At 44.3% G+C, this 26,491-nt stretch overlaps 1 protein-coding gene across 1 annotated transcript in view; it reads right to left on the reverse strand.

Annotated features, from left to right (window-relative positions):
• Positions 1 to 26,491, reverse strand: part of iqgap2 (IQ motif containing GTPase activating protein 2) — a 424,926-nt gene that overhangs the window by 371,283 nt on the left and 27,152 nt on the right. The window contains exon 2 of the mRNA XM_072516040.1: positions 15,872 to 15,971. Coding sequence (XP_072372141.1) covers positions 15,872 to 15,971 — 100 coding nt within the window. The remainder of the gene's footprint in view (positions 1 to 15,871; positions 15,972 to 26,491) is intronic.

A 26,491-nucleotide genomic window follows, 5' to 3' on the forward strand; every position in this document is an offset into this window, starting at 1 on the left:
GGAGGAGACGTTATTGCAGCACGGTGATCAACTTGCCTCGATGGGGAAGGAGATGCGGAAGGTGATGGACATTAACAAGGATCTGCGAGGAAAAATGGAAGACCTGGAAAACAGATCCAGGCGACAGAATTTGAGGATTGTGGGGCTGCCCGAAGGAGTTGAAGGACCGAAGCCGACTGAGAATTTTGCCGCGATGCTGGCAAAACTATTGGGGGAGGGGGAGGATCCCTCCCGGTATGAACTGAATCGGGCTCATCGGTCGTGGAGGCCTGTACCAAGGCTGAGTGAGCCGCCAAGGGCAGTGACTCTGTGCTTCTGTAGGTACAGTGTGAAGGAGAAGGTCCTGAGCTGGGCCAAGCAGAAGCGGGTGGTGCAGTGGGCTGGAGCTGGTATACGTGTATACCAGGACTTTACGGTGGAGCTGGCAAGGAGGCGGGCTGCCTTCAACCGGGTGAAGAGGGCACTGTAAATTAGCAAGGTGCAGTGTGGCATTGTATATCCAGCGAAGCTGAGGGTGACTTACAAGCTCAGGGACTTTTATTTTGGAACAGCGGAAGCAGCGGAGGAATTTGCGAAGGCAGAAGGACTGTGGCAGAACTGAGAAATTGAGAAATGGCCATGTGCCGATGTAACCTCATGACTGTATTTTCTTCTTTTTTGTTTCACTGCATGCTGGTGTAGGGGCTAAAGGAGCCAATGTGGTATATATTTGGACAAGGGAAGGGATGGGACTTTCACTCGAAATGAGGGCTCTTTGGGGTGTAGGTGGATATGTGGGGTGTGTGTGCTAAAAGGGGATCTCTGGGCTTTCCTAGGGCCAGGCAAGGGGGAAAGGGCGGGGGCCTCCACGCTGGCCGGTTTAAGCCGGCCAGTGAACGGGAGTGAGGTGGGGGGAGGGGCTGCGGCCATCGGAGCCTGGCAGAACAGGGTCCGAGTGGTCTAGCCGGGGTGGAAAGTTGGGGGGGAAGGAACCGAGGTTGGGAGGAGGAGTTTTGCAAGAGGCAGTGGACCGGGGGGGGGGGGGGGGGGGGGGGGGGGGGGGGGGGGGAGTGGGTTATACAACTCTTGGGTATCATGTACGGTATTCTTTCAGAGGCTGGAATGTAGGGGGGTTGGGGGGGGGCGGGGAGTGGACTCTATAGGTCAATGGTGACCATGGGCGGTCCCGGACTCCTTTTTCTCCTTTGTTTTCTGTTTCCACCGTGGGAGGGTTTGGTTTATTGGATGCATATATTGACAGGTGGGCCGTTGTTTGGGGTGGTGGGAGGATGGGATCATTGGTATTGTTAAGGGGATCGATTTTGTATTTGTTACCGTTTACTGTTTGTGGGTGGGGTGTAAATTTTTGAAGGAAAATGTGAAAATGTAGAATAAAAAAATATTTATTTTTAAAAAGTCCTCCACAGTATCTTTACCCTGTTCGGTTTCCCCGCCTACATACACAGCGATAGGAGGTCCTCCTTCATGAGCAACGAACTGCGTCAATTCCTGCTCAGCAAGGGCATCGCCTCGTGCAGGACGACCAGTCATAACCCCTGGGGAAATGGGCAGGTAGAGAGGGAGAACAGAACGGTCTGGAACCCCGTCCTTCTTGGCCTACGGTCCAGGAATCTCCCAGTCTCCCGCTGGCAGGAGGTCCTTCCCGATGCCCTCCACTCCATCCGGTCACTGCTGTGTACCACGACAAACGAAACACCTCATGAACGTCTGCTTGTCTTCCCCAGGAGGTCCTCCTCCGGGACCTCGCTCCCAACCTGGCTAGCAGCTCCTGAACCCATTCTGCTCCGCAAACATGTACGGGCGCACAAGTCGGACCCATTGGTTGAGAGGGTGCACCTCCTTCATGCTAACCCTCAGTACGCCTATGTGGCGTACCCCGATGGCCGGCAGGATACGGTCTCCCTACGGGACCTGGCGCCCGCTGGATTCCCACCCCACCCTCCCTCCCACCACCAACCACACCCTCCCTCCCACCGGCGCACCCCACGGCTGCCCCCTTCCCAGGTGGATCGTTCTTCCACTGGTCCCACCCAGGGGTGATGAAGCTACCGAAGAAGCCAAAGTCACGCTCCCGGAGTCACGGGTGCCCGGGCCGGCGCCTGCATCACCACCGAAACTGCGATGATCACAGAGGACAACCAGGGCCCCTGATCGACTAATTGCTTCATTCTGATATGTACATGTAAAATGAATACTGTAAATAGTGTGACATATAATAAGGTAAAAACACTGTACCACCGACAGGTACCACCATAACCTCTACCACTGTATGATGCGAGACCACCACCCCCGCCGGACTCTTTTTTTAAACAGGGGGTGAATGTGGTAGTCGGTATTAGGGGTGTTACGGTACCTAGGTTGAGGCTGTAAGATCATTGGTGTGGGAGGTACCCGAGACAGGAAGATCATTGGTGAAGCCTGCCTGCTGGTTCCGCCCAGTAAGGTGGAGTATAAGAGTCTGTGTCTCCCTAGCAGCTGCATTCTGTACCTGCGCTGCTGGGGGAAACATCTCATTCAATAAAGCCTTCAATTGTCATCCAATCTCGCTTCTGGAGTCATTGATCCAGCATCAGGTGCATGTGGAGAGGTGCACATGCATACGTTGAGTGCTAAATGGCTGCAATAATCACACCACTTTTTTTTTTGCATCCTCTTTATCAGGAGTGTAAAACGCCATCAAGGGTGCAGTCCAATAGAAAATACAAATCTTTAGTACCACAATGTTTATAACAAAACCATACTGATCTGTCCAAGGGGACATGCCATTATCTACAATTCAGCTATACTTTCCAAATCATTGCTCCTCTTAAAAATAAATTGAATCATCTGTTTGGTAGTTTTAAATCTGGAGATTATGCACCCTGCTACAACTATATTGCAGAACAGATGGGCGGCGCGGTGGTGCAGTGGTTAGCACTGCTGCCTCATGCCGCTGAGGGCCCGGGTTCGATCCCAGCCCTGGGTCACTGTCTGGGTGGAGTTTGCACATTCTCCCCGTGTTGGTGTGGATCTCACCCCCACAAACCAAAGATGTGCAGGGTAGATGGATTGGTCATGCTAAATTGTCCCTTAATAAAATATTTTTTTATAAAACTATATTGCAGAACAGTCACTGAGTCAGTTATATTTGTGTCCTTGCTCCAAAGCTCGATTAAATATTAAGCAACGTTCCTTGCAAGAGATAACTACAGAATTGAGATTAATTGGAAATTCAATAAATTCCAAAACTCAACTTGTATCTTGGACCATGTGGAACGCTTCAGGGGCTAAAATTTTGAATGATTTGTTTAGCTGCCTTGCCCGAGCTCTCAGTTCTGATGAGAGGCGCAATTAATAAAATCAACCACAGCCAAACATTCCTTCCAAACAACCCGAGTAGCTTATAGACGATGAATGAATTGAAATACGTTAATCAGTGTACATGCTGTGAAGAACCCTAGGATGTCTCAGGGTCATGAAAAGGGTTATTGTAAATGCAAAAGATTTATTTCTTTATTTACTGCTGCACATGCCAAAGATCTGGTGATATGGCTGAGGATAACACAAGAACAAAACTAAGGTCATGCGTGCAGCAGAACGAGGGGGAAGTTCGGTTTTAACTTCAAGAGATGGGTAAACACAATTATAATTAGGAACATAGGAACAGGAGTACGCCTTTCCAGCCCATTGAGCCTAACCCGCCATTCAGTACAATCATGTTAGATCGGACACTGCAATGCCTTTTACCCACACTATCCCCATAACCCTTTTACGTTATTGTTAATCAGAAAGCTATCAATCCCTGCTTTAAACATACTCAATAACTGAGCTTCCACAGCCCTCTGGGGTTGAACATTCCAATGATTCACAACCATCTGTGTAAAGAAATATCTCCTCGTTTCAGTCCTCACTGGCATTCCCCCTTATTTTGAAATTGTGTCTCCTGGTTCTAGACTCGCCAACCAATGGAAACATCTCACCTGCATTTACCCGGTTCATTCCTTTAAGTATTTTGTGGGTTTCAATGAGATCACTTCTCATTCTTCAAAACTCTAGAGAATACAGGTCCAGTTTCCCCCAATTTTTCTTCATAAGACAGTCACGCCGGCCTAGAAACAAGTCCGGTGAACCTTTGTTGCACTCGCTCTATGGCAATAATATCCTTTCTGAGGGAAGGGGAACAAAACTGCACACAGTACTCCAGGTGCTGCCTAACCAAGCTCTTCTCCAATTGAAGCAAGACTTCACTCCTGTACTCAAATCCTCTTGCGATAAAGACCAACATTCCATTAGCCTTCCTAATAGTTTACTGCTAACCTTCAGTGACTGACTTATGGACAAGGACACCCGGGTCTCTTTGTACATTTATACTCTAATTAGTCACCATTTTAAAATTAGTCACCATTTTAAAAATACTCTACACACCTGTTCATTCTACCAAAGTGGATTACCTCTCATTTTTCCATCTGCCGTTCTTGAAGACACAACTGAAGCCACCGAGGCTTGCTATACAATGGATTTTTTGCATGCCAATAACGAGAATGGTGACTTAGTAAAAGAAAATCCTGAAGAGGAAGGTGTAGAGCAGATATGAAGCAGAATGTGAGGGGGCTAGAAACCGGAGGGAGACTGGGAGATGATGCCTCGTCAAACGCTCTAGGGTGGACACAATGTGAAAAGTTATTGAACTAATGATCTATATTTTTGAATGGCATAAATTCAGTTAATGGTTGAAGAGAGACTTGATAAATATTAGTCCTAAAGTAGCTTAAAATGGTGAATAATTTTTTCCAAGGGTTTCAACGCAAGGCAGGAAATGGTAGCATTGAAAACATGGCATCTCAATAAAGGCATCATCTTGACTACAAGGCAACTTATCTCAGATTGTACAGGAGTTACCTGCAGCCCAGAAAATCAAACTGTGGTTTTATTCTAGCAGAACGCTACTACAGTAGCCTCAAAGTTTATGAACTACCATATCAAAACAGAGTTTCTGCAACTCAAAACTCCTTTTCTGCTTACTCCAGACCCCTAGCAATCACCTTTAGGGTGTTGTAATGCAACTCTACAAATGACGTACATCCTTCATGATCGTTCTATAACTAAATACTACCAACCAACAGTAAATTGCTATTTGTATCCTCGTAAGAGTATACCTTAATGCAAATACCAATATATTTAGAAGACCCATATATTTAGAAGGAACAAAATCTAACAGAAAAAGCAATTAATTATATATTTTCAAATGAGAAAAATTTAGTGTGAATTCCACTGCTGGTCTTCATAGGGTTGGGTACATAGCATGTATGTTCAGAGCAACGTCAATAAAATCGAAGAGTCCATGCAAGAGAGTATGGAATAGAATTGTTACGATCACATTACGCTGCACATTAAAAACTGATTGTTAACATAAGACACATGTCCTCCACCCCCCACCCCCACCCCATCCCATGTTCCGTCTCCCCTAACCCCACTTAAGTGAACACTCATCCTGTAATATAATTCCATAGAAACCACTTTCATGCAAGTCACTGCATGTTATCAGATATTTTTTATTTTTCTTATCCAGGGCCCCAAGGAGAGCTGAAGGCAATTAATTGTAGTATCTCTGTTGCTACCTCAGTTCTGGTTAGCAAACTCAACACAGAGCAGCAAAGACATGCTCATTTGTTCCTTGTACAGCACTGGACAGTGCCTTTATTCACTTGGCACATTGTCACGTTTTTGCCACAAAGTGATCCAAGAAAAATACCAGTTTATGTTCCACTGGCAATGGAAAAGAGATTTCTCTTCAAACATCACTGCATAAGTTACAAATTTCTGTAGTTCCACATCATAACCTCAAAAAACCTTTCATCATTAAGAGAGTAACTATAATTCAACTAAATGAAATCAAACTGTTAAAATTACAACAAATCACAGCTGAACTGTACGGGACGTTGAATCTCCCCTGCTGTAATATTAAAATTCAGTGTGAAACAAACAAATGCAAATGAAGTGACAAGTCTCACAAACAAAAACAGGTAAAATAATTCTGCGTTCTCCATTGGGTCTTAATAGTAGTTCACAAAACCGAACAAGGAGAAAGAGAAAAAAAAAACAAATGTAGTTCATCAAATGCCATTGTCACTATATTGTTGACTGTGGGTCTTTTTCAGGTTATTAAAGATGAATAAATTAAACAAATTAAAATAATATTTTGCAGTTACTAAGCAACAAGGGCATATAGAACATTGTAGCTCATAAGATGATGTAAAAGATGAACCTTGTCATAACTGACAATCCCAAATTAAATAGAATTATACTATCCAAACAGGTCATCATTACAACTTAAAATAAACATCGGAATTTGTTTTTAAAATTTAGAATACCCAATTATTTTTTTCGCCAATTAAGGGGCAATTTAGCATGGCCAATTCACCTACCCTGCACATCTTTTGGTTGTGAGGTTGAGACCCATGCTAAACAGGGAGAATGTGCAAAATAAATATTTGTTTGTGGGATGTGGGCGTCGCTGGCTGGGTCAGCATTTGTTGCCCATCCCCGAGGGCATTTAAGAGTCAACCACATTGCTGTGGGTCTGGAGTCACATGTCGACCAGACCAGCAAGGATGACAGATTTCCTTCCCTAAAGGACATTAGTGAACCAGATGGGTTTGTACAACAAGCGGCCATGGTTTTATGGTCATTGTTAGACTTTTTTATTGAATTCAAATGCACCATCAGTAGTTATTTCTTCCCACAAAGGCATTTTTCACTGACTGATACCATATAACTGGGTATAATGATCCAGCAGGCGATACAGGTTGTGTTGCGAAGGTACGGAAGTTTAGGACATGTTCATTCTTTGTGGCTGAAGCAGATGACATATCAAAATGGCGACCACCCACAGTCAAGCTGGCGCATCAATTTATACTCGGCAAACAAGTCAACCCCTGTTTTTCAAGGGAATTTTCAAGGCTTCAAAAGTCGACTTATATGCGGATATCTATGGTATTCGTAAAAAAAGCAGTTACATCGCTATACATTTATCTAACATCCTTTCCATTCAGTGAAGCCACAAACAATTGCCTCCAGCTTTTCCAATATTTTACAAGAATGTGAGATGGTCCCTTTAAAACCTGAAACCTCCTTGGGTCTCAGCACATAAACATAAAGAAAATGCAACACATTTTCCAAATGATATAAAATCATATGATATCTTGCAAGTCATTTTTGCTCAAGTCATTATAAGCTTCAAGTATTCTTCATTGTTTATAATCACACTCCACTCTCTTTTAAAGAAACCAAAATTCATCCTGGCTAGAAACACTTCACAAATATATGGATCACTTTCAAAAAGCAATGTGACGATTCAATTATAGCTGCCTTGACTTATTAATAGTTTTGCATTAAATTGATATTTGTAAACTAAAACGTTTCTTTCTGAAAAAAAAAAATCAGAATGCAATTAATTTAATAAACCACATTTTGCTATGGAATCAGCACTGGTTCACAGAATTGCTACTGCTCAGAAGGAGGCCATTCAGCCTATCAGGTCTGCACTGGCTCAGAGTATTTCACCGGAGTGCCATTCTCCCCATAACCCTGCAGATTTTAATTCCCTCTCGAATGCCCCAATTGAACCAGTCGAGACCCTGACCACTTGCTGTGTGTTGGGTTTTGCTCATATTGCTTTTGCTTCTTTTGCCAATTGTTTTAACTCTGCGTCCTCTCGCACTTGAGCTTTTTCACCCAGAGGGTGGTGGGAGTCTGGAACTCGCTGCCTGAAAGGGTGGCGGAGGCAGAGACCATCATAACATTTAAGAAGTATTTAGATGTGCACTTGCGATGCCAAGGCAGACAAGGGTATGGACCAAGTGCTGGAAAATGCGATTAGAATACTTAGGTGGTTGCTTTTGACCAGCGCAGACATGATGAGCCAAAGGGCCTTTTCTGGACTGTAGACCTCTATGACTCAATGAACCCTGGACGTCTTGCATACTAATTCAATGAAGATCCCAGAGCGAGAATCATATACCGAGAATCATCACCTGGACCGCAGGGACTGCAGCGGTTCATGAAGGCAGCTTACCACCATCACCACCTCAAAAGCAGTTATGGATGGGCAATAAAAATGTTGGCTTGGCCCGCAGGGCACCCACGAAAGAGTAAAAAGTTTATACGACCATAATCAGCAATCTGGTGATGCACTACTACAAACGGAGTACCAAACTGCTATTACTCTAGACTATTAGTATCCTTGAGGAGAGAATGTACAGTTAAAACGTTGAGATCTGAGGGCAGCACGGTGACACAGCACCTCGCACTGTTGCCTCATGCGCCAGGTAACCGAGTTCAATTCCGGGCTTGGTCTGTGTGGAGTTTGCATTTACTCCCTGTGTTTGCATGGGTTTGCTCTGGTTTCTGCACACAGTCAAATGATGTGCAGGTTATTGTAGCCACCTAAAATGGCTGATTCCCTATTAATTTGGCCAAAACCCGATTTAAAATGGCTCACCGAAAAGGCTGATGGGAAAAGCAGCCAACAGGACACAAACGGACAGCTGCAGACAGAATAGCATATTTGGCTCTGGGGAAGTCGGCCCAGATCGATACTCAAGACCATTAGCAGCACATCAACCCAGACATCTGCAGTTTAATCGGCTATCCCCAGGAACAATTACAACATATTAGCAATTGAATGCCGGGCCAGACCTGTCGGCGCCTGCAGTGGCCGAAACAAAGACAGGTGAACGACCACCCACCGATCGAGGATTCGCCCCGTTATTGGACGTATCAAACCCAGTGATTTGGGAACAAGTCCAATCACTTGGGACTCAGGGTCAAGGGCCGCCCCGAGAGGCGGGAAGCCCCTGGGCCCTATAAAGTAAGGGGCCAAGTTCAGATCGCTCTCTCTCTCCCTTCTTCTGCTGCTCGAGACCGTCGCAAGAACATCAACAAAGAAACAGTAAGTTTGACTCCAGCGATCGCTACCCGATAAAGACTCCCAGCCATCGACCTGTATCAGCCTTTTTGAATCCCGCGGGCCAGATCCGATTTGATAAGCCGTTCGCTTCCCTGACCTGGTGGGCCCTTCCTAAAGTTAAGTATTGGCCAGTAGTGATAGGTTTCTGTATAGATAGTAGGATTATTGTGTAAGCATTACTTGTTGTATATAATAAATGACCGTTGATTTCAATCTTACTAAGCGGTGTGCTGACTTATTAATCATAACTCGAGCTTGAACCACGTGGTGGTATCAGAAAGATACCTGGCGATTCGTGAGCAAAGGTGACATAATCAGAGCTAATAAACTAAGGCTAAAATGAGCAACATAATTGGCGACCCAGATGCGACCCGACGTAGAAGTGGAAAACCACTCCGGGAGAACCCCAACAATTTGAATAGAATCCAATCGGAAACAAAAACAAAAAAAAACACAAGTGTTCAAATGGTTCTGGTTAATAATTCACAATTCGGAAGTGTGTGTATGCATGCATAACTAACAGGGTTATAAGGTAAACCTGATAGATTTTGTTGCGTCAAAACTGTCGGAAGTCTGTATTTTCGGAAATTAGCGCAAGCCGTACCCGCATCTACGACACCACCTTAGCCCCCTGTTCCAAATTTGAACGTAACGAGCAGATAAGAGAGATAGCCATGCAGTCAATGCAGCGCCTCATGAACCCCGAAGAATTTGCGGTCGCACCGATCAGCAGCGTTAGAGTGGGACAGTGTCCCATTTGGGAAGTGGAAATTCGCAAATTTCTGCAAGGCAAAGGATGGCCCGTGTGGAGCGGTTTCTGTAATAATGACGACTCAGGTCCCGGAAGTATAGGGCATACTTGGTGGGAGAACATGAGTGAAATCCATAAGAAAAGATTAGCGAAAGCGCACAACCCAAAGGAGGCAATCGTGTCCTGCGTGGCACAATTGCGAGGCACAGAGGAGGTCGCCAGGACGCTCCGAAAAGAAATAGAAGGCATACATCGTATGAGTAAAATCGATGTATGCGAGATGGAAAAGGAAAACCTGGAATTGAAAAGGCAGTTAGAAGCCAAGGACGAAGAGGTGGCTGACGCCAAACAGTGTCACCAGTCTTGTCTGGCGCATTTAAGCAGTTTTCAATCCCAGTATGAGAAGGCTTATCAGGACACGCAGCGTGCCATCCTGGTTAAGAAAGAGACGGAGAAGCAGGTGGAGACACTACAGAAGCAATGTAGTGATCTCAAGGCAGCCTTGAGAGCGCTCCACGCTGCAACCACGGAACAAAGGCAGAGTACCTTAGACCATGCAAAGTGCCGAAAGCAAATTGCAGACCTGCAAGCAATGCTTTCTATCCAAAAGGGATTCCAAGGCACCTTTGGGGACAGTTTAGACCAGGAAGACGGCCTTGATTGGGAAGAACTGCAAGAGACAGCGCAGAGATATGTTCAGGGAGCATGTGCACAGGGAAAACCCCAAAGGAGGAGAGAACCCCCACCCCCCACACAGCAGGTAATACAGGCTCCTATGAACCCTGTAACAACCCACCGCACTGCCACAGCAGACGAGGCGGAAGTCTTATATTCCACCCCCCTCACCGTGACCCAATTACGGGGCGAGTGTGCTAAAATCGCACCGTTCCTCCCCGCTTCAGACCCACACCATTTCTTTGCCACCGTCAAACACCAGGCGACCATGTACGGCCTGGATGAGAAAGAGCAGGTAAAGCTCACGGTCCTCAGCTTAGACCCATCGGTCGCAGCAGCCCTTCCCGACCCACAGAATGTAGGAGGAGGCACCCTTGCAGAAATGCATACCGCGATCCTGGATGCGATCGGGTACAACTGGGGCGACCCCGTAGACGGTCTAAATAAGTGCAGACAGAAAAAGTCTGAACACCCCACAGCGTTCGCAGGACGTTTGTGGATACACTTTGAAGCCATTTTCGGAAATGTAGACCGTACCCATTTGTCCGCAGACAATATGGCCAAATGGACCCGCACCCTTATCTCCCATGCCACGGAAGTAGGACAGAATGCCTGTAGTAATTATGACCCCTCGGAGGAGGCTCATAATGAGAAGTGGGTGGTCAAAAGATTGTCCCGCGTTTGGGAACAAGCGGCTCACGGTAAACCCGCAGCTAGAACCCCTGAGGAAAACCAAGCCGCCGCAGACGTGCAGGCAGTAAGAACCACTCTCCACAACCCCGCCTGGGTAAACAAGGGAAAGAGCAGCCCCCCAGCAAAACCGCAAGAATGCTACAATTGCGGACAGTTGGGACATTTTGCCAAAGAATGTAATGGCCCTAAAAAGCCACAGAGAGCCCAACAGACAGGCACTCTCAATAAGAAAAAGACAGAGCCCATACATAGCGTTAGCGCCCAGTCCGATCAGACAGACTTGACCGGAACGGACTGACGGTGTACAGGCTCCCCCAGCTGGGTCTGCGATACCCTTTGGGATAGGTCAGGACGACCCGTAGTCGCAACAAAGGTTAGGGGACAGCCGATCGAGCTTCTCTGGGGCACAGGAGGGTCCCGCACAACCTTAAATTCCTCCACCCTTGGTAAGAACACGTGGCCCACCACAGCCACTATCACCCTCAGCTGCTTCACAGGTCACTCACAACAGGGACATATCACCACCCCTGTACCCATCCAAATCGGAACCATTAATACAAAACACCCCGTAGTGTTAGTCGACCTGCCCCCAACAGCAGAGCACATTTTGCACTGTAGGAGTCCTATATTAAAACTCGGAGACAAATACTATTGAGTCATTTCCTGGTTAATTTTCTCCCTGCCCTCTCCCAGATAATGGCCTGGATTTTGCAATAAGAATAATAATGAGGCAGTCAGCTTTCACTGTTATTAAGGAGTTAGCCAGACAGTGCCCTCATAGGTTCAGTTAAAATGCCAAATCTGGGAGCTACTACCTTTCAACAAACGTCACCTGAACAGTACATCTCCGAGAAACGTGGCATGAAATACATGAGGTTGCAGTACTGAGCAATTAGATACTCATTAAAGATGGCAGGAAAAGTTAGGGCTCTCCCCAGTCAAATCTTTTTTTTTTTTTTCAATAAAAGTATTCAAGTTTTTAACATTTACAAAACATTACAACACAAAAAACAAAATAAACCAGCACAACTCCCCCCCCCACCCCCATAATCAACCTCCCTCTCCCCCAAAAAGTTGACAGTCACTAGCTCCCGGAAATGCAGAGTAAGCAAACCCCATCTCTTGTGGAATCCTTCATTTGCCCCGCTTAGGGCAAACTTCATTTCTTCTAAATGCAGGAACTCCATTAGATTCCTCAGCCACACCCAGTTACAGGGTGGAGAAGCAGGCCTCCACCCCAACAGAATCCGCCTACGAGCGATCAGCGAGGCGAAGGCTGGTTCATCTGCCTGCACTCCCGCCTGCAACTCCGGCAGGCCTGACACACAGATTATGGCCCCCAGGGGACCAGGCTCCAAATCCACATGCCAGATCGCGGACATGGTGCTGAAGAACCTCCAAAATATCTCCAACTTCGGGCAGGACCAGAACATATGTACATGAATAGCTGGGCCCCACTCACACCACTCAAATATCCTCTACCTCCTTCAAACAGCCGGCTCATCCCAGACTTGGTCAGGTGCACCCAGTGTACCATATTTAGCTGGATCAACCCCAGCCTTGCTCACAGGTTGGTGCATTCACCCTGTACAGCACTTCACACCACAACCCCTCCTCCAGCGCCATCCCCAACTCCTCCTCCCACTTGGCCTTGACCCCCTGCAGGAACACCGTCTCTTCTTTCAAAATCCTCCCATAAATCACCGAGACGATCCCACCCTCCAACCTCCTTACCAAGAACATCTCCGGCAACGAGGAGGAAGGTGCTACTGGAAAGGTTGGAAAGACCTTTCTGCAAAGTCTCCCACCTACATGTTCCCCACGTGGGAACCCAAATTTTGCCCCCAACTCCTCCAAACTGGTAAACTGCCCTTCCAAAAACAAGTCTTTAATCTCCTTCACCCCTCTTTCCTCCCATCCCCGAAACCTTGCATACATTCTCCCCGGCTCAAACCCATGATTCCTTCGGATGGCATCAACCTTGACCCCGCCCCTAACCTAAAGTACTGCTGAAATTGCCTCCATATTTTCAGAATAGCAATCACCACAGGACTCCCTGAATACATCCCTGGGGCAAAGTTGAGCGGTGCCATTGCCAGCTCCCAGAACCACAACCCCCTACAGGAATCTGCCTCCATCCTCACCCACAAAGCCTCTGTCTCCCTACTCCAGCCCCGCACCTTCTCCACATTTGCTGTAGTAACAGTGCAACAAGTTGGAAGTCCCAACCCCTTGACTGCCACCCCACTGAAGTACCGTCTTCCTCATCCTAGTCATCTTACCTACACAGACAAACAATGAAGCCAACCTACCAACAACCATAAAAACAATTTAGCCAAAAAGACCGGCAAGCACGGAAATAAAAATAAAAATCGTGGCAAAATATTCATCTTCAACGCCTGCACCCAACCTGACAATGACAGGGGAAGGCTATCCCACCTCAGTAGACCCGCCTTAACCCTACCTACCAGACTCGTAAATTGAATTTACGAAGCCACGCCCAATCCCGGGCCATCTGCACTCCCAACTCAAATCTAAATGAATTTTCAAAATGATACATCATAATCATTACTGAATCACTCGCCAGCACTGAAAATTAACTCCTGTGTCTATGGAGTCTCATTTACAGAGATTCTAATTATTGGTGGAGATTTCTTTAAAATTCAATTATTAAGATGTTTCTTTTTCATCTTGCTCTCTTGATCCCCCACCTTTGCCTGCCTCACGAGCAATTCTGCAATCTGATGGGTAGAAAATATACACTACAGCTTAGCCTCTTTGTACAATTCCCAAATCCCCTGCAGAGGCTCCCTTTCGGATGCCTCATGACAGTAAATTGCCATGCAAAAAACAGGAAGAGTCTGAGGACAGCTGTACATGATGAATGGTGTTGCCATTCCTTCACCATTGACTGCAAGATGCTAGCCATTGACTGTTGCGGTACAGTTCCACGGCTAAATATTTCATTCCATGTGGAATGCATCACAGTTGAATAAAACTTTTTTTTCCCCTCACTATCCCTGTGCCACAAAGCCAATTATAGTGCCACTATTTCTGCCCACTTTAAGCATAGGTCAGATTTTCCTGTTCTGGAAGAAATAAAATGATTTGCTTTTTAAATGTAATAGATGAAACCATATCACACACAAAAAATTTGAACAGAAGGCAAATGTGATGTTATTTTATACAGAGCAAGATTCCATAATCCCAGCCAAGGTCACATCAAAACTCCAAAACCTAAGAGTTGGGATCCTCCCTCTGCAACTGGATCCTCGACTTCCTGACCCATAGACCACAATCAATAAGGATAAATAACAACACCTCCTCCACGATAGCCCCCAATACTGGAGCCCCGCAACGCATATTTAGCCCCCTCCTATACTGCCTAAGCACACACACGACTGTGTGGCTAAATTTGGCTCCAACTCCATTACAAGTTTGCTGATGACACGACCGTAGTGGGTTGGATCTAGGACAACAATGAGTCAGAATATAAGAGGGAGATAGAGAATCTAGTGGCATGAACGACAACAATCTCTCCCTCAATGTCAGCAAAACTAAGGAGCTGGTCATTGACTTCAGGAAGCAAAGCATCATACTCGCCCCTGTCAGCATCAATCGTGCCAAGGTGGAGATGGTTGACAGCTTCAAATTCTTAGGTGTGCACATCACCAACAATCTGTCCTGGTCCACCCACATCAATGCTACAACCAAGAAAGCACAACAGCACCTATATTTCGTCAGGAAACTAAGGAAATTCAGCATGTCCACATTGACTCTTACCAATTTTTACAGATGCACCATAGAAAGCATCCTTTCCGACTGTATCACAGCCTGATATGGCAACTGCACAGCTCAAGACCGTAAGAAACTTCAGAGAGTCGCGAACACAGTCCAGTTCATCACGCAAAATTGCCACCCATCCATTGACTCTGTCTGCACCTCCCACCTTCGAAAAGCAGGCAGCAAAATCAAAGACCCCTCCCACCTGGGTTATTCTCTCTTCCATCGGGCAGGCGATCCACAAGTCTGAGAACATGCACTAACAGGTTCAAAATACAGCTTCTTCCCTGCTGTTACCAGACTCCTGAATGACCCTTTAATGGACTGAACTGATGTCTTCACACATCTCTACTGAGTAGGACTACACACCATATGCTTCACCCGATGCCTGTGCCTATGTACTACATTGTGTGTTTATGTATGTCCGATGTTCATTCATGTATGGAACAATCTGTCTGGACTGTAAGCAGCACAATACTTTTCACTGTACCTCAGTACACATGGCAATAAATCAAATCCAAATCAAATTGAATAAATCAACAGTTAGCAAATTTTAAAAATTGTTTTAAGGAGCTGTGATTCAAGAAGAAACACTGGTCAGGACAGTGAATGAATTTTCTACTCATCTTCGAGTAATTCCATGGGGTATTTGACATCAAACTTATATTGTTACAACAGGTAGACAGAGCCTCAGCCCATCTTATCTCAAGCTGCTACTTCCTAAAATGCAATAATGCAAACTCCAGCGCCAGCATAGATTGTGCGCAAATTGTGGATTGGGGAACTGACCATGAGATGATTGTGCTGCAAACCAAGCCAGGCTGCTGCATCAGGAAGACGGATTATTCCTTTCAAAGTGTAGCCTTGACGCAAACCAGTGCACCAACACACCCCAGATTTCACATTTTGAAAATAAATGCTAGGCTGATTTCCACTTCAAAAGGAAATGTTTTTTGAACATTTATGACCATTTTGCTCAACAAATTTGATTCCACACTATTAAGTAGACAAATAATGCTTACTGTTTGGCTTCCTCTAGGTGACATAAATATTCATAGGCAATGTTCTGATGCCTCCTCTCATCCATTTCCTCCGCAGAGAGTCTTTCATCATCCACAATAGCTACAAAAGAGAAATGTATATGGTTATTACGCGGCTGAAGGGAGTATCACCACAAATAACAAGGAATTAGAGTGGGGCCCTCAAGCCTGCCATTCAATATGATCAAAGTTGATCTACCTCAACTCCACTTTCCTGTCCTCTCCTCATATCCCTCAATTCTCTGAGAGATCAAAAGTCTGTTGATCTTCAATGGAGGCAATGATGTAGCATCCACATCGCCTCGTGGGTGAACAATTAGAAAAGATTCACAACCTCTCATGTCCACTCTGTCCCTTGGCCTGCTATAAAACCTTGTATGTTTCAATCACTTCATCGCTCATTCTTCTAAACTCCAGAGAAGGACGATGTAGGTAGAGAAGGCAGAGAGGGGACTGTGACGAAATTTAACAGCTTAGCATTGCAAGGGCGGGGGTTTTCGCGAGCTTAAAAGTGGATAAACCCTCAGGTCCCCACATGAGATGTCCTAGGCTGCCGTGAGACAAGAGAGGAGTTTGCAGGAGCTCTGAAGCTAATTTTCAAATTTTGTCTGGCCACAGGAGAGGTGCCAGAGGGCTGGAGAACAGCTCATTTGGTACCATTATTCAAAAAGGGAAGTAGGGAAAAAACAGATAAATATAGGCCTGAGAGTCCAACATCACTGGTAGGGAAATTACTGGAAAATGTTCTGAGGGACAAAATTAATCTCCACTCGGATAGGCAAGGATTAATTAATCAGGGATAGTCAGCATGACTTTATCAGGGGAAGATCACATCTAACAAATTTGATTACATTTTTTGAGGTGGTAACTCGGTGTGTAGATGAGGGCAGTGTAGTTGATGTAGTCTCCATGGACTTCAGTAAGGCTTTTGACAAGGTCTTGCATGGGAGACTGGTCAAGAAGGTAGAGCCCACGGGATCCACGACAATTTGGCAAATTGGATCCAAAATTGGCTTAGTGGTAGGAGGCAGATGTAGGAGGTAATGGTCAAAGGTTGTTTTTTGTGACTGGAAGCCTGTGTCCAGTGGTGTTTCACAGGAATCGGTGCTGGGTCCCTTGCTGTTTGTTGTGCACATGAATGATCTTCAGACTCACTATTCCAATGCTCTCCTTGCCAGCCTCCAATCTTTCACAAAATACAACATAACCAAAGTCTGCTGCCCATATCCTGTCTCACCCCAGATTCTGTTTGTCCATTATGCTTGCGTTTGTTGACCGATATTGTTTCCCAGTCTCCAAACATCTCAAATTTAAAGGAGGAGAAGGGATCAGGATATTGGATTTGTAGTCATCCATGGTCAAAATGAATGGCGGAGCAGGCTCAAAGGGCCATTTTCTATGACTGTTTCTATGTAAACCATACCCATGGTGGAAGGATCAAGAACTATTGGGCAGATTGGCAAAAGAAGCAATGGTGATGAGAGGAAAAACGTTTTGACCCAGCGAGTGGTTAGGGTCTGGAATACATTGAGAGAGTGAAGTGGAGGGCAGGTTCAATTAAGGTATTCAATAAGGAAATCGGATGATCTAAAAAGAATCAGGCGAGCAGGTGGAGGAGTGGTACTAGGTGAACTGTGCGTTCAGAGAGCTAGCACAGACATGATAGGTCGAATGGCCTCCTTTAGTGTTATAGCCATTCGATAATTCGAAGAGCACAGCATTTGGCGTGCCCCACTGGCAAATTGACAATAAAATTAACAACTCGTGTACAGTGCTCATTGTTGTGCTCCCACCGAACAATTCAAACTAATACTGCAATTCGGCTGCATGGCCCAGTATATATTACGTGATATGATCACAGGCATAGAAGTCACTCATCGCAAAAACAGGTAACATTAATGCAAGCAACTTACCTCAGGCAGAGCTTTCTTCATGATAAATTATTAATTCAATTTATTCATACATTACCATTATAAAGCTCTTCAAGGGGATATCAATGGAAAGAATGTCCACTATCAAAAATACATTTTACTCAGAATGAATACACAGTAAATAGAGCTTTAATACTAACATGCCTAGCCAAGTGCAGCAAATCACCACCTCTGGTGAATTTGATGTAATCTTTTACTTCAGTCTTTTATATCGGCAGCGTATTTCTATGATTGCTTCACAGGTCATCCTTATTCATTCATTCATAATTCATAAAATTCAGACTCATAACAGCACAGGAGGTAATTTGATTCCTGGAGTCAATGCTGACTCTGTACAGCAATCTGGTCAGTCCCATTCCCCTATTCCATCCCCATTGTCTTGCAAATTTATTTCCCAAGTATTATCCAACTTCTTTACCCAATTTCATTTTTCCCCAATTAAGGGGCAATTTAGCATGGCCAATCCACCTACCCTGCTCATCTTTGGGTTGTGGCAACAAGACCCACACAGACATGGGGAGATTGTGCAAACTCCACACGGGCAGCAACCTGGGGCCAGGGTCTAACCAGGGTCCTCAGTGCCGTGAGAGAGCAGTGCTAACCACTGCGCCACCGTGCCACCCTATCCAACTTCTTTCCAAAAATAATTCATCACCTTCACATTCATCTACCAGACTGGAAGGCAGCAAGTTCCAAGTTATTACCACTCACTACTTAAAAAACATTCTTCCTTCACATGCCGCTGTATCTTTAGCTAAATCCTTAAATCTGTGTCTCCACAGTCCTTGCACCAGCAGCTAATGGGAACCTGCCTTTCTTTGTTGTTCCTGTTCTAATTTTGTTTATTTGTATCAAATCACCCCTCAACCTCTGTTATGGAGGAAAACAATCCCAGTTTCTCCAACCCTCACCTTGTAGCTAAAATTTCCTCCAGGTGCTCTGGTTTCCTTCCACAGCCCAAAGATGTGCAGGTTAGGTGGGGTTATGGGATTACGGGGATTAGGCGGCTTTTCACAGGGTCAGTACTTCTGCACTGTAGGAATTCTATGGCTTAATCATTCTAGTAAATCCCCACTGCGCTGTCCCATGATCGTCACAGCCTTCCTTAAAAACATGTGGGCGCCAGATCTGGAAGCACTACTCTAGCTGTGGCCCAACGAGAGTTGCAGCATAACTTCCCTGCTTTTGTACTCGATTCCTCTATTTATAAATCTAAGATTGCACATGTCCTGCCACTTCAAAAATGAATGTACATGAGCCCAGAGGCCCACTGTGCTTAACAACCTGTAGAACAGACAAGAGTTCCATATAGATATTTACCCATTATGTATATACGTTTGAGGAAGGCATTGGAACACAAAGCGAGAGGAAGCAAGAATTTTAGAAAGAATTCCAGAGGACAGGGGCATAGTGGTTGAAAGATTGACTTTACAAGTGTCATGGGAATGTCGCTTTAAGAAATGTTTGGCTGCTCATGTTACTGCAGTGATGTCAGAGTGTGTGTGGAGCTGAGCTCTGGCTCTGCTTTTCAGTTTCACTTTGAGAAAAGAGTGTTGGAGCTGAAGCCAGACAAAGGAGGTGTACTGTTGATCTCTCTGCCATGAAAAGACTATCTCTTGATCATTTGGTGAATTCGGAATTATAAATGTTCTCAGTAGTGAATGTAACCTGATGTGCTTCTGTTAAAAGGTGTTTCTTTTGTTTTCTAGATGTTGTTTGGGAAGTTATTAAGGATTACTTAGTGTTGTATTCTTTGGGGGTTGTTTTTCTGGATTAATGGTTGCTAAGATGTTCACTGTATGTTTTAAAAATGTTAACTTGAGTTCATAGAATAAACATTGTTTTGCTTTAAAAAATACTTTTCCATTTCTGCTGTACCACACCTGTAGAGTGGGCCGTGTACTCCCCACACCACAATCTATTAAAAGTTGTGTGTCAGGTGAACTCCATGATACACTTTGGGCTTCTCTAAACCCTGGCCCATAACACAAGACAGAGTTGAAGAAGCAAATTATTTGGAATTAAACAAAGGCAATAAATGCTATTCTGGATACCATAACAAGAGGTGATTTCCAAAAAGAGGGTGGGATGAAGTCATGGGTTATTAAAAATGGGGATCTTTAAAGTCAGTTTGCAGGGACCCAGGGAACCAATATTAGAGAGAGAGAGAGAGAGAGAGAGAAAAAGAGAGAGTGTGTGTGTGATGGATGTGCAGGACAGTACGTGGCAGATGAAGCAAATCACAAAGTTCTAGACTTGCACGAATTTATGAAAGATGGAAGCAAGAAGATAATTTGAGCTGAAATAGGCATGGATGAGAACAGTCAATGCTGTATTCTACACAATTTCTGTCCAATACCATGACCCTGGTAATCTCAGCATTAACAGCACAAAACTCTAAATTTTTCATTCAAATAACCTACAGAAATGGGAAAGGTTCATTTTAAACAGAACACATTTTAAAAATGCAATTATTTATTTAAAAATGCTGTGCACAGTCAATGTCAACTCAGGTTGTATTTGGTCCGATAATTCAGGTGCCCCTTCCCGTCTAGCTTCACTACCCACTCCATTTGCAGCAGGAATATCTGGATAGAGAATAGTGTGGCCTGGTATTACTCATTGCCTATGCCATTAAAAAGAATTGTCTCTTGTGCCAAAGACCTGCCATTACCACTCTATCCCAGATTCCCCATGCTTTCAGGAAGGATGGGAGAGAAAAATCTCAAGAGAATTCAACCAAATTCAAATGGAACTCAAGTACAATGTCTGGCTGTAAATGTAATTACAAAGTGAAAGATACAGAAGTTCAAAAGGAATTTGTGGGTTCATTCATTTACGGCCGCAAACGAGTGGCTGTTTAGGGAATATTTTCCCAAAAGACGAAGTTATTATCCATTGCACGATAAAAAAAGGTATTCCTCTAAAGAGCAGCACCAATTCTTTCCCAATGCTGTAACTTCCCAGATTCCCTTTTTTCTACTTCAATGCAACACCACCCCACCCCCATTCCTTTGACACATTTTAAATTTATAGAAGGCCCCCATAGCCCTTACCGTGCTACCAGTATTGCTATTCAACATTTAAATATGATAAATGCTGCATAATGCAACTTTCTTTAGTTCCTTCTTCTGAGCAAGATAACAAGTGTGGTACAAATCAGTTTTCCACTATTTCACAGATGCAAAAATCAATAATCAAGGTTTGATCTGTCCATGTTCTATACTCCAATAGTTAATTGTATCAGCCGTTCAGTTCTAACATTCTCACCTCTGAATTGGAGGCTGCAGGTTTAAGCATTGATCCATGACATGTGCTGACGCCTCAACGCAGCACTGAGGAGAGGCTCCGCCTTTCAACCTACATTTTGGCTGCCTATTTACGTAAATAATCATTCTATTGCATTATGGAAGTCCTGCAGGTACCGCTGGCCAATACATATCCCTCTACCAACACAATGAAAACAGATCAATTGCTCATTCATCTCACTGCTACTTGTAGGCCCTGACTGCTGTATTTGCTTGCATATGCGACAATGACGACAGTTCAAAAGTATTTAGTTGGCTGCGAAGAACTTTGAGAAATGGTACATGACTTCAATTTCATAATGACATATGTGGCTATGGTTTGGGATCACAAATAACATACAATTGGTACTTGGCAGTTGGTAAAGATTCCCTTTGTTGTCTTCCACGAGGGAGTTTTCACAGGAGGTGTACAATGGGGTGCAGTCAATGGTTACATTAATTAAAACAACACGAGTCCTTGGAGGGCATAGAGATTAAGGTTTGTGGTAGATATTTGTAGCACAAGTTCTCTCCTGTGTCATAAAATAGACCACTCTTTTCGGAGTTATAAATCATTTATTATTGAACCACATTAAGATGCATTTCTTAAAACTTCTTTCATAGGGTCCAACAAACCTCCCCACCCTAGCTCTGAACCAGTCCATCATTCCACCTTGGGTATTCTTGTTTAAATCTTTCCAATTAGAATTCTACCCCTGCCACTGTTGACAGGTACTATGCCTGTGATGCATTATTCCTCCACAACCTATTTAGACTTTAAAAAAAATAATTTATGGGGTGTGGGCATCGCTGGTTAGGGCAGTATTTATTGCCCATCCCTAGCTGCCCTTCAGAAGGTGGTGGTGAGTTGCCTTCTTGAACCGCTACAGTCCCCGAGGTGTGGGCACACCCACTGTGCTGTTAGGGAGGGTGCTCCAGGATTCTGACCCAGTGACAGTGAAGTAATGGTGATATTTTTCCACATCGGGGTGGCAAGAGACTTTGAGGGGAACTTCCATATGGTGGTGTTCCCAGGGTACCTACGGCAATGATTTTGATACCCGCTCCTACCTTTAACTCGAGGACCTTGGCCACCTCATCTTTTACATGTGTATGATGTACCTATGATGATGTTATCAAAAGACATAGGGAGAGATTCTCTGGCCACCCCGCAGCACATCTCTTGGCAGCGGAGATGGGCAGTCATTGGCCAGCAATGGGATCTTCTGGTCCTGCCACTGACAATGGGATCTCCCATTGAAATCATCCCACACCGCCAGGAAACCCACAGCAGTGGTGTGCCATCAGACCGAAGATCCCCCTGGCATGAGTAGCCAGAAGATCTGATCCATAGGATTAGCTTCCACATGCATGTAGACAATACTAACTGTACTTCTCCACTTCCTGTGTTGTCAAACTGACGGCATGATGCACTGCAGCAAATCGACAAGACATCTTAGACAACTCCTTGCAAACCCACAACTTCCTTTCATCGAAGGATAAGTGGCACACTATAACACAACCACCTTCAAACCACGCATCATACTGCTGTGCAAATAATTGCCATTACTTCACTGCCATTGGGTCATGCCCCACCAGTCCTTGCTGGGGAGCACCTTCACCACAGCAGTACATGGTGGCAGCTCATCACAAACCTCATGTGGGTAATTAGTAATGGGAACAAATGCTGACCCCACCAGCGACACCCACATCCCACGAATGATCAAAAGAAAAATAAATTGCTATTTGAGTGATTACAAGAGAAAAACTTAACATGTTAATTTTGTTCCATAGACACTGATGGGTTGGGAGAAAGAGCAAAATTAGGTCAAGAGAAGGGGATTCTTCAAAGCCTTGGTAGAATGGGCACTATTGATCAATAGTCCCTCATTCTACCCTTCCCAACTACTGGAAGTAGCCGCTTCTAACTATCCTCTTCCACCTCTTCATAACCTTAAACGATCCTGCCATATTACCTCAAGCTTCACTGTTCTAATGAAGAAGTCCTCAGTTGTTCATTTCTTTGTACTAGATGTAGTGAATCAGTATTGCATACTCTCCAAAGACACAATGTTCCTCCTACAGTGAAGACAGAGCTCGGAAGGCTTTACGTTTTTATATGGGCTGATCATTAACTTTTAATTTTAGATTTTACAAGTCTTAAGATAAAACCTCAAATTTCATTATGCTTCTCAGCTTCTCAATTTATTTTTATTAACAAAAACAGCTTCATCAATCAACACAGCTGCCTTTAATGTCTTGTGGACCTCTTAACACCCAGATCCCTCTGCCCTTTCACAACACCTAGCCGACTCTTCGTTCAATGTATATTTATTTTTTTGAAAAGGTAAGCAGGATGCAATTACTGAAACGGAATTCCAGCTGCCACTAGTATATTTTCCCATTTCATCAAAATTCTTACTAAAAAGGTAAATAATACCTCCTGTTTTGATTAATGCAAACTTCGGCATCACTCCTAGGTCACTTGCTCAGTGAACAGAATGGGACCAAACTAAACTCTGGGACACTGCCAACCTTCAAAAACTTTGACTCCTATCTTAGCCTACTGTCTCGCACTTCATTCACTTTAGAACAACAAACAAAGAACAAAGAAATGTACAGCACAGGAACAGGCCCTTCGGCCCTCCAAGCCCGTGCCGACCATGCTGCCCGACTAAACTACAATCTTCTACACTTCCTGGGTCCGTATCCCTCTATTCCCATCCTATTCATGTATTTGTCAAGATGCCCCTTAAATGTCACTATCGTCCCTGCTTCCACCACCTCCTCCGGTAGCGAGTTCCAGGCACCCACTACCCTCTGCGTAAAAAACTTGCCTCGTACATCTACTCTAAACCTTGCCCCTCTCACCTTAAACCTATGCCCCCTAGTAATTGACCCCTCTACTCTGGGGAAAAGCCTCTGACTATCCACTCTGTCTATGCCCCTCATAATTTTGTATACTAAATTTTATTAAACTTCCTCTTCTAATCTTACACATGGTACCATGTTAAAGACTTTTCTAAAGTCCAAATACGCTCCATCAGCTTTATTTTTCTATTTACCACATCTATCAGCCCCTCAAACAATTCTAAAATATCATGTATCACACTAACAATTTATAACTATTCTCTCTATTTTATTCAGGATGAAGTTAACATGTATATCACAATTCTAAAATGTTTCCATACCACAGATGTTGATTAAGTCAAGGGTCCTCTTGCAGAGGGGTTTCTGTTAATGCCATTAAGTGCAACTCTCTGGCAGAATAATTGCTTCCAGTTCCCCAGTTTATTTCCCACGCTCTGCATTGCAATAAGTGCTCATTAACCTTTATTGTAAACGTTACTCCTCCCCCCCCCACGTTACTCCTCCCCCCCACCCCACCCCCGTGAGCTTCCATCTGATCTGCAGTGAATCCTTGCTTCAGCCTTTTTCAGTTATATTCTATTTAATTTTATTCCTCTACTCCATAACATTTTGCTAAAAAAAATTCTGCATGAACATGACCTTCATCTAGAACAAAGAACAAAGAACAAAGAAATGTACAGCACAGGAACAGGCCCTTCGGCCCTCCAAGCCCGTGCCGACCATACTGCCCGACTAAACTACAATCTTCTACACTTCCTGGGTCCGTATCCTTCTATTCCCATCCTATTCATATATGTTGCCTCTCACTATTAGCTGATGATTGGCTTTACTTTCTAACTAGCCCCTACAGAGTTAAAATACATGCAGTCCTCAGGGCTTTTCACAGTAACTTCATTTGAAGCCTACTTGTGACAATAAGCGATTTTCATTTTTTCATTTCATTTATACATTTTGCAGTATGTTAACATCTTCGCTCTTCTGATGTAATTCATTCTTGCAGAACAGCTCCCATCTAATCCAAAGTGGAATCCCTCTCGCTGACACCGCACATTAAGCGATGTACCTGATTTTAATCTCCCTGAACTTCCCTATTCTGGAAATATGATGCTCTTTTAATAGCCCTGACCAGGGTCCTCATTTTCCCCACAAGAAGCTAAAGCTTCAAATCTGTTTGAATCTAACTTGGGGCGCTCCGGTTCTAACCTTCTTTCCCTGACCCTCAGATAATCATTCACCTTAACCCCTCTGTAACCTGGTCAATGTTTTTGACTGGTGTGACGGTCCTCTCAAACTCGTGAACAAAAAACAGTCCCCACTTTCTAATGCGTCAGACTACCTCCACCGCAGGTCCTGAGATTTTGAACGTGAGGAATAAGAGTAGGCAATGCTGAGCAGATCTGCTTGCAATAGTCAACACTTGGGCGTTTAAAACTCTCTCATCTCCCAGGAATGGTGCATCCCGTGCTTACATATTCAGGTTTGCTCAAATTTGCTCCACTTTAAAGATCACCATGGGCCAGAAGAGTGGCAGGTTGTACTTAGTGAAGTGTCGCAAGGATCAGTGCTTACAATTCATCTATTTACAATCAATTAGTTAGCTGACCTTGTGTAATATAAGATACAAAGTTTGCTGTGAGAGCTATTCTAAGGAGCTGCCAAGTGATTTAGACCAGTCAAAGGGTGAGGAGATATTTCTTCACTCAAGGTTTGTAAATCTTTCAAATTCACTACCCGGGGTCCTGTAGATGTCAAGCCGATGAATACGTTTATGATTAATATTGATGGATATTTCGGTACTGACAGAATCCAAAGATAAGGGGATCCAGGGGAAAGTGGAGTTGATGTTGAGGATCAGTCATTACCTTAGTGAATGACCAAGTAGGGTTGATTAGCTGTGTGGCCTACTCCTGCTTCTATTATGCCTTTAGAATAATGGTGAGGCTAAAGGCTCTCTCCATTATTTCTCCATAAATAGTATAGGAGCAGATGCATGGTTAAATATGAATCTGGTTACGATCACCGTAGAGACCTATAACCTTTTTTTTTTAAAAGAAAGAGATGCATTCGCCAGTGATAGAATTGCAGGACAAGATTTCAGCCTGAAGTGTTTTACTGTAAGAAGAACTAAAATCAGCATAGACTAAATATTACTTTAAAAGCAACGAATACACCAAATTAAAGAAAATACACTTTCCTACTAACAAACATAACTACACAATAAAAATATTATTAGACAAGTTTTTAATGTTATGCCACGCTGCCAGCAGATATTAGACATTGAAGATTTAGTTCCAAACTCGCAGCTTTTCAACACACACCCTTCTCACTGCCAAGTGAAGTCCAGTCTGCCAGCGTCCTTTTGAAAGTCATTCCATCCCCAAACCAATTTCCAGCAGCAAAGTCCATTCCAGTGACTCCCTGATTCTTGAAACGCCATTTCTTGTGGCTAACAAATAAAAAGTATTTTCCTAGTTTTTCACAGCACCGTCTGTTTGTCTCCCTCTCCATGTATT

The sequence above is a fragment of the Scyliorhinus torazame genome, chromosome 9, assembly GCF_047496885.1.
Source record: "Scyliorhinus torazame isolate Kashiwa2021f chromosome 9, sScyTor2.1, whole genome shotgun sequence".
In the NCBI taxonomy this organism is placed as follows: Eukaryota; Metazoa; Chordata; class Chondrichthyes; order Carcharhiniformes; family Scyliorhinidae; genus Scyliorhinus; species Scyliorhinus torazame.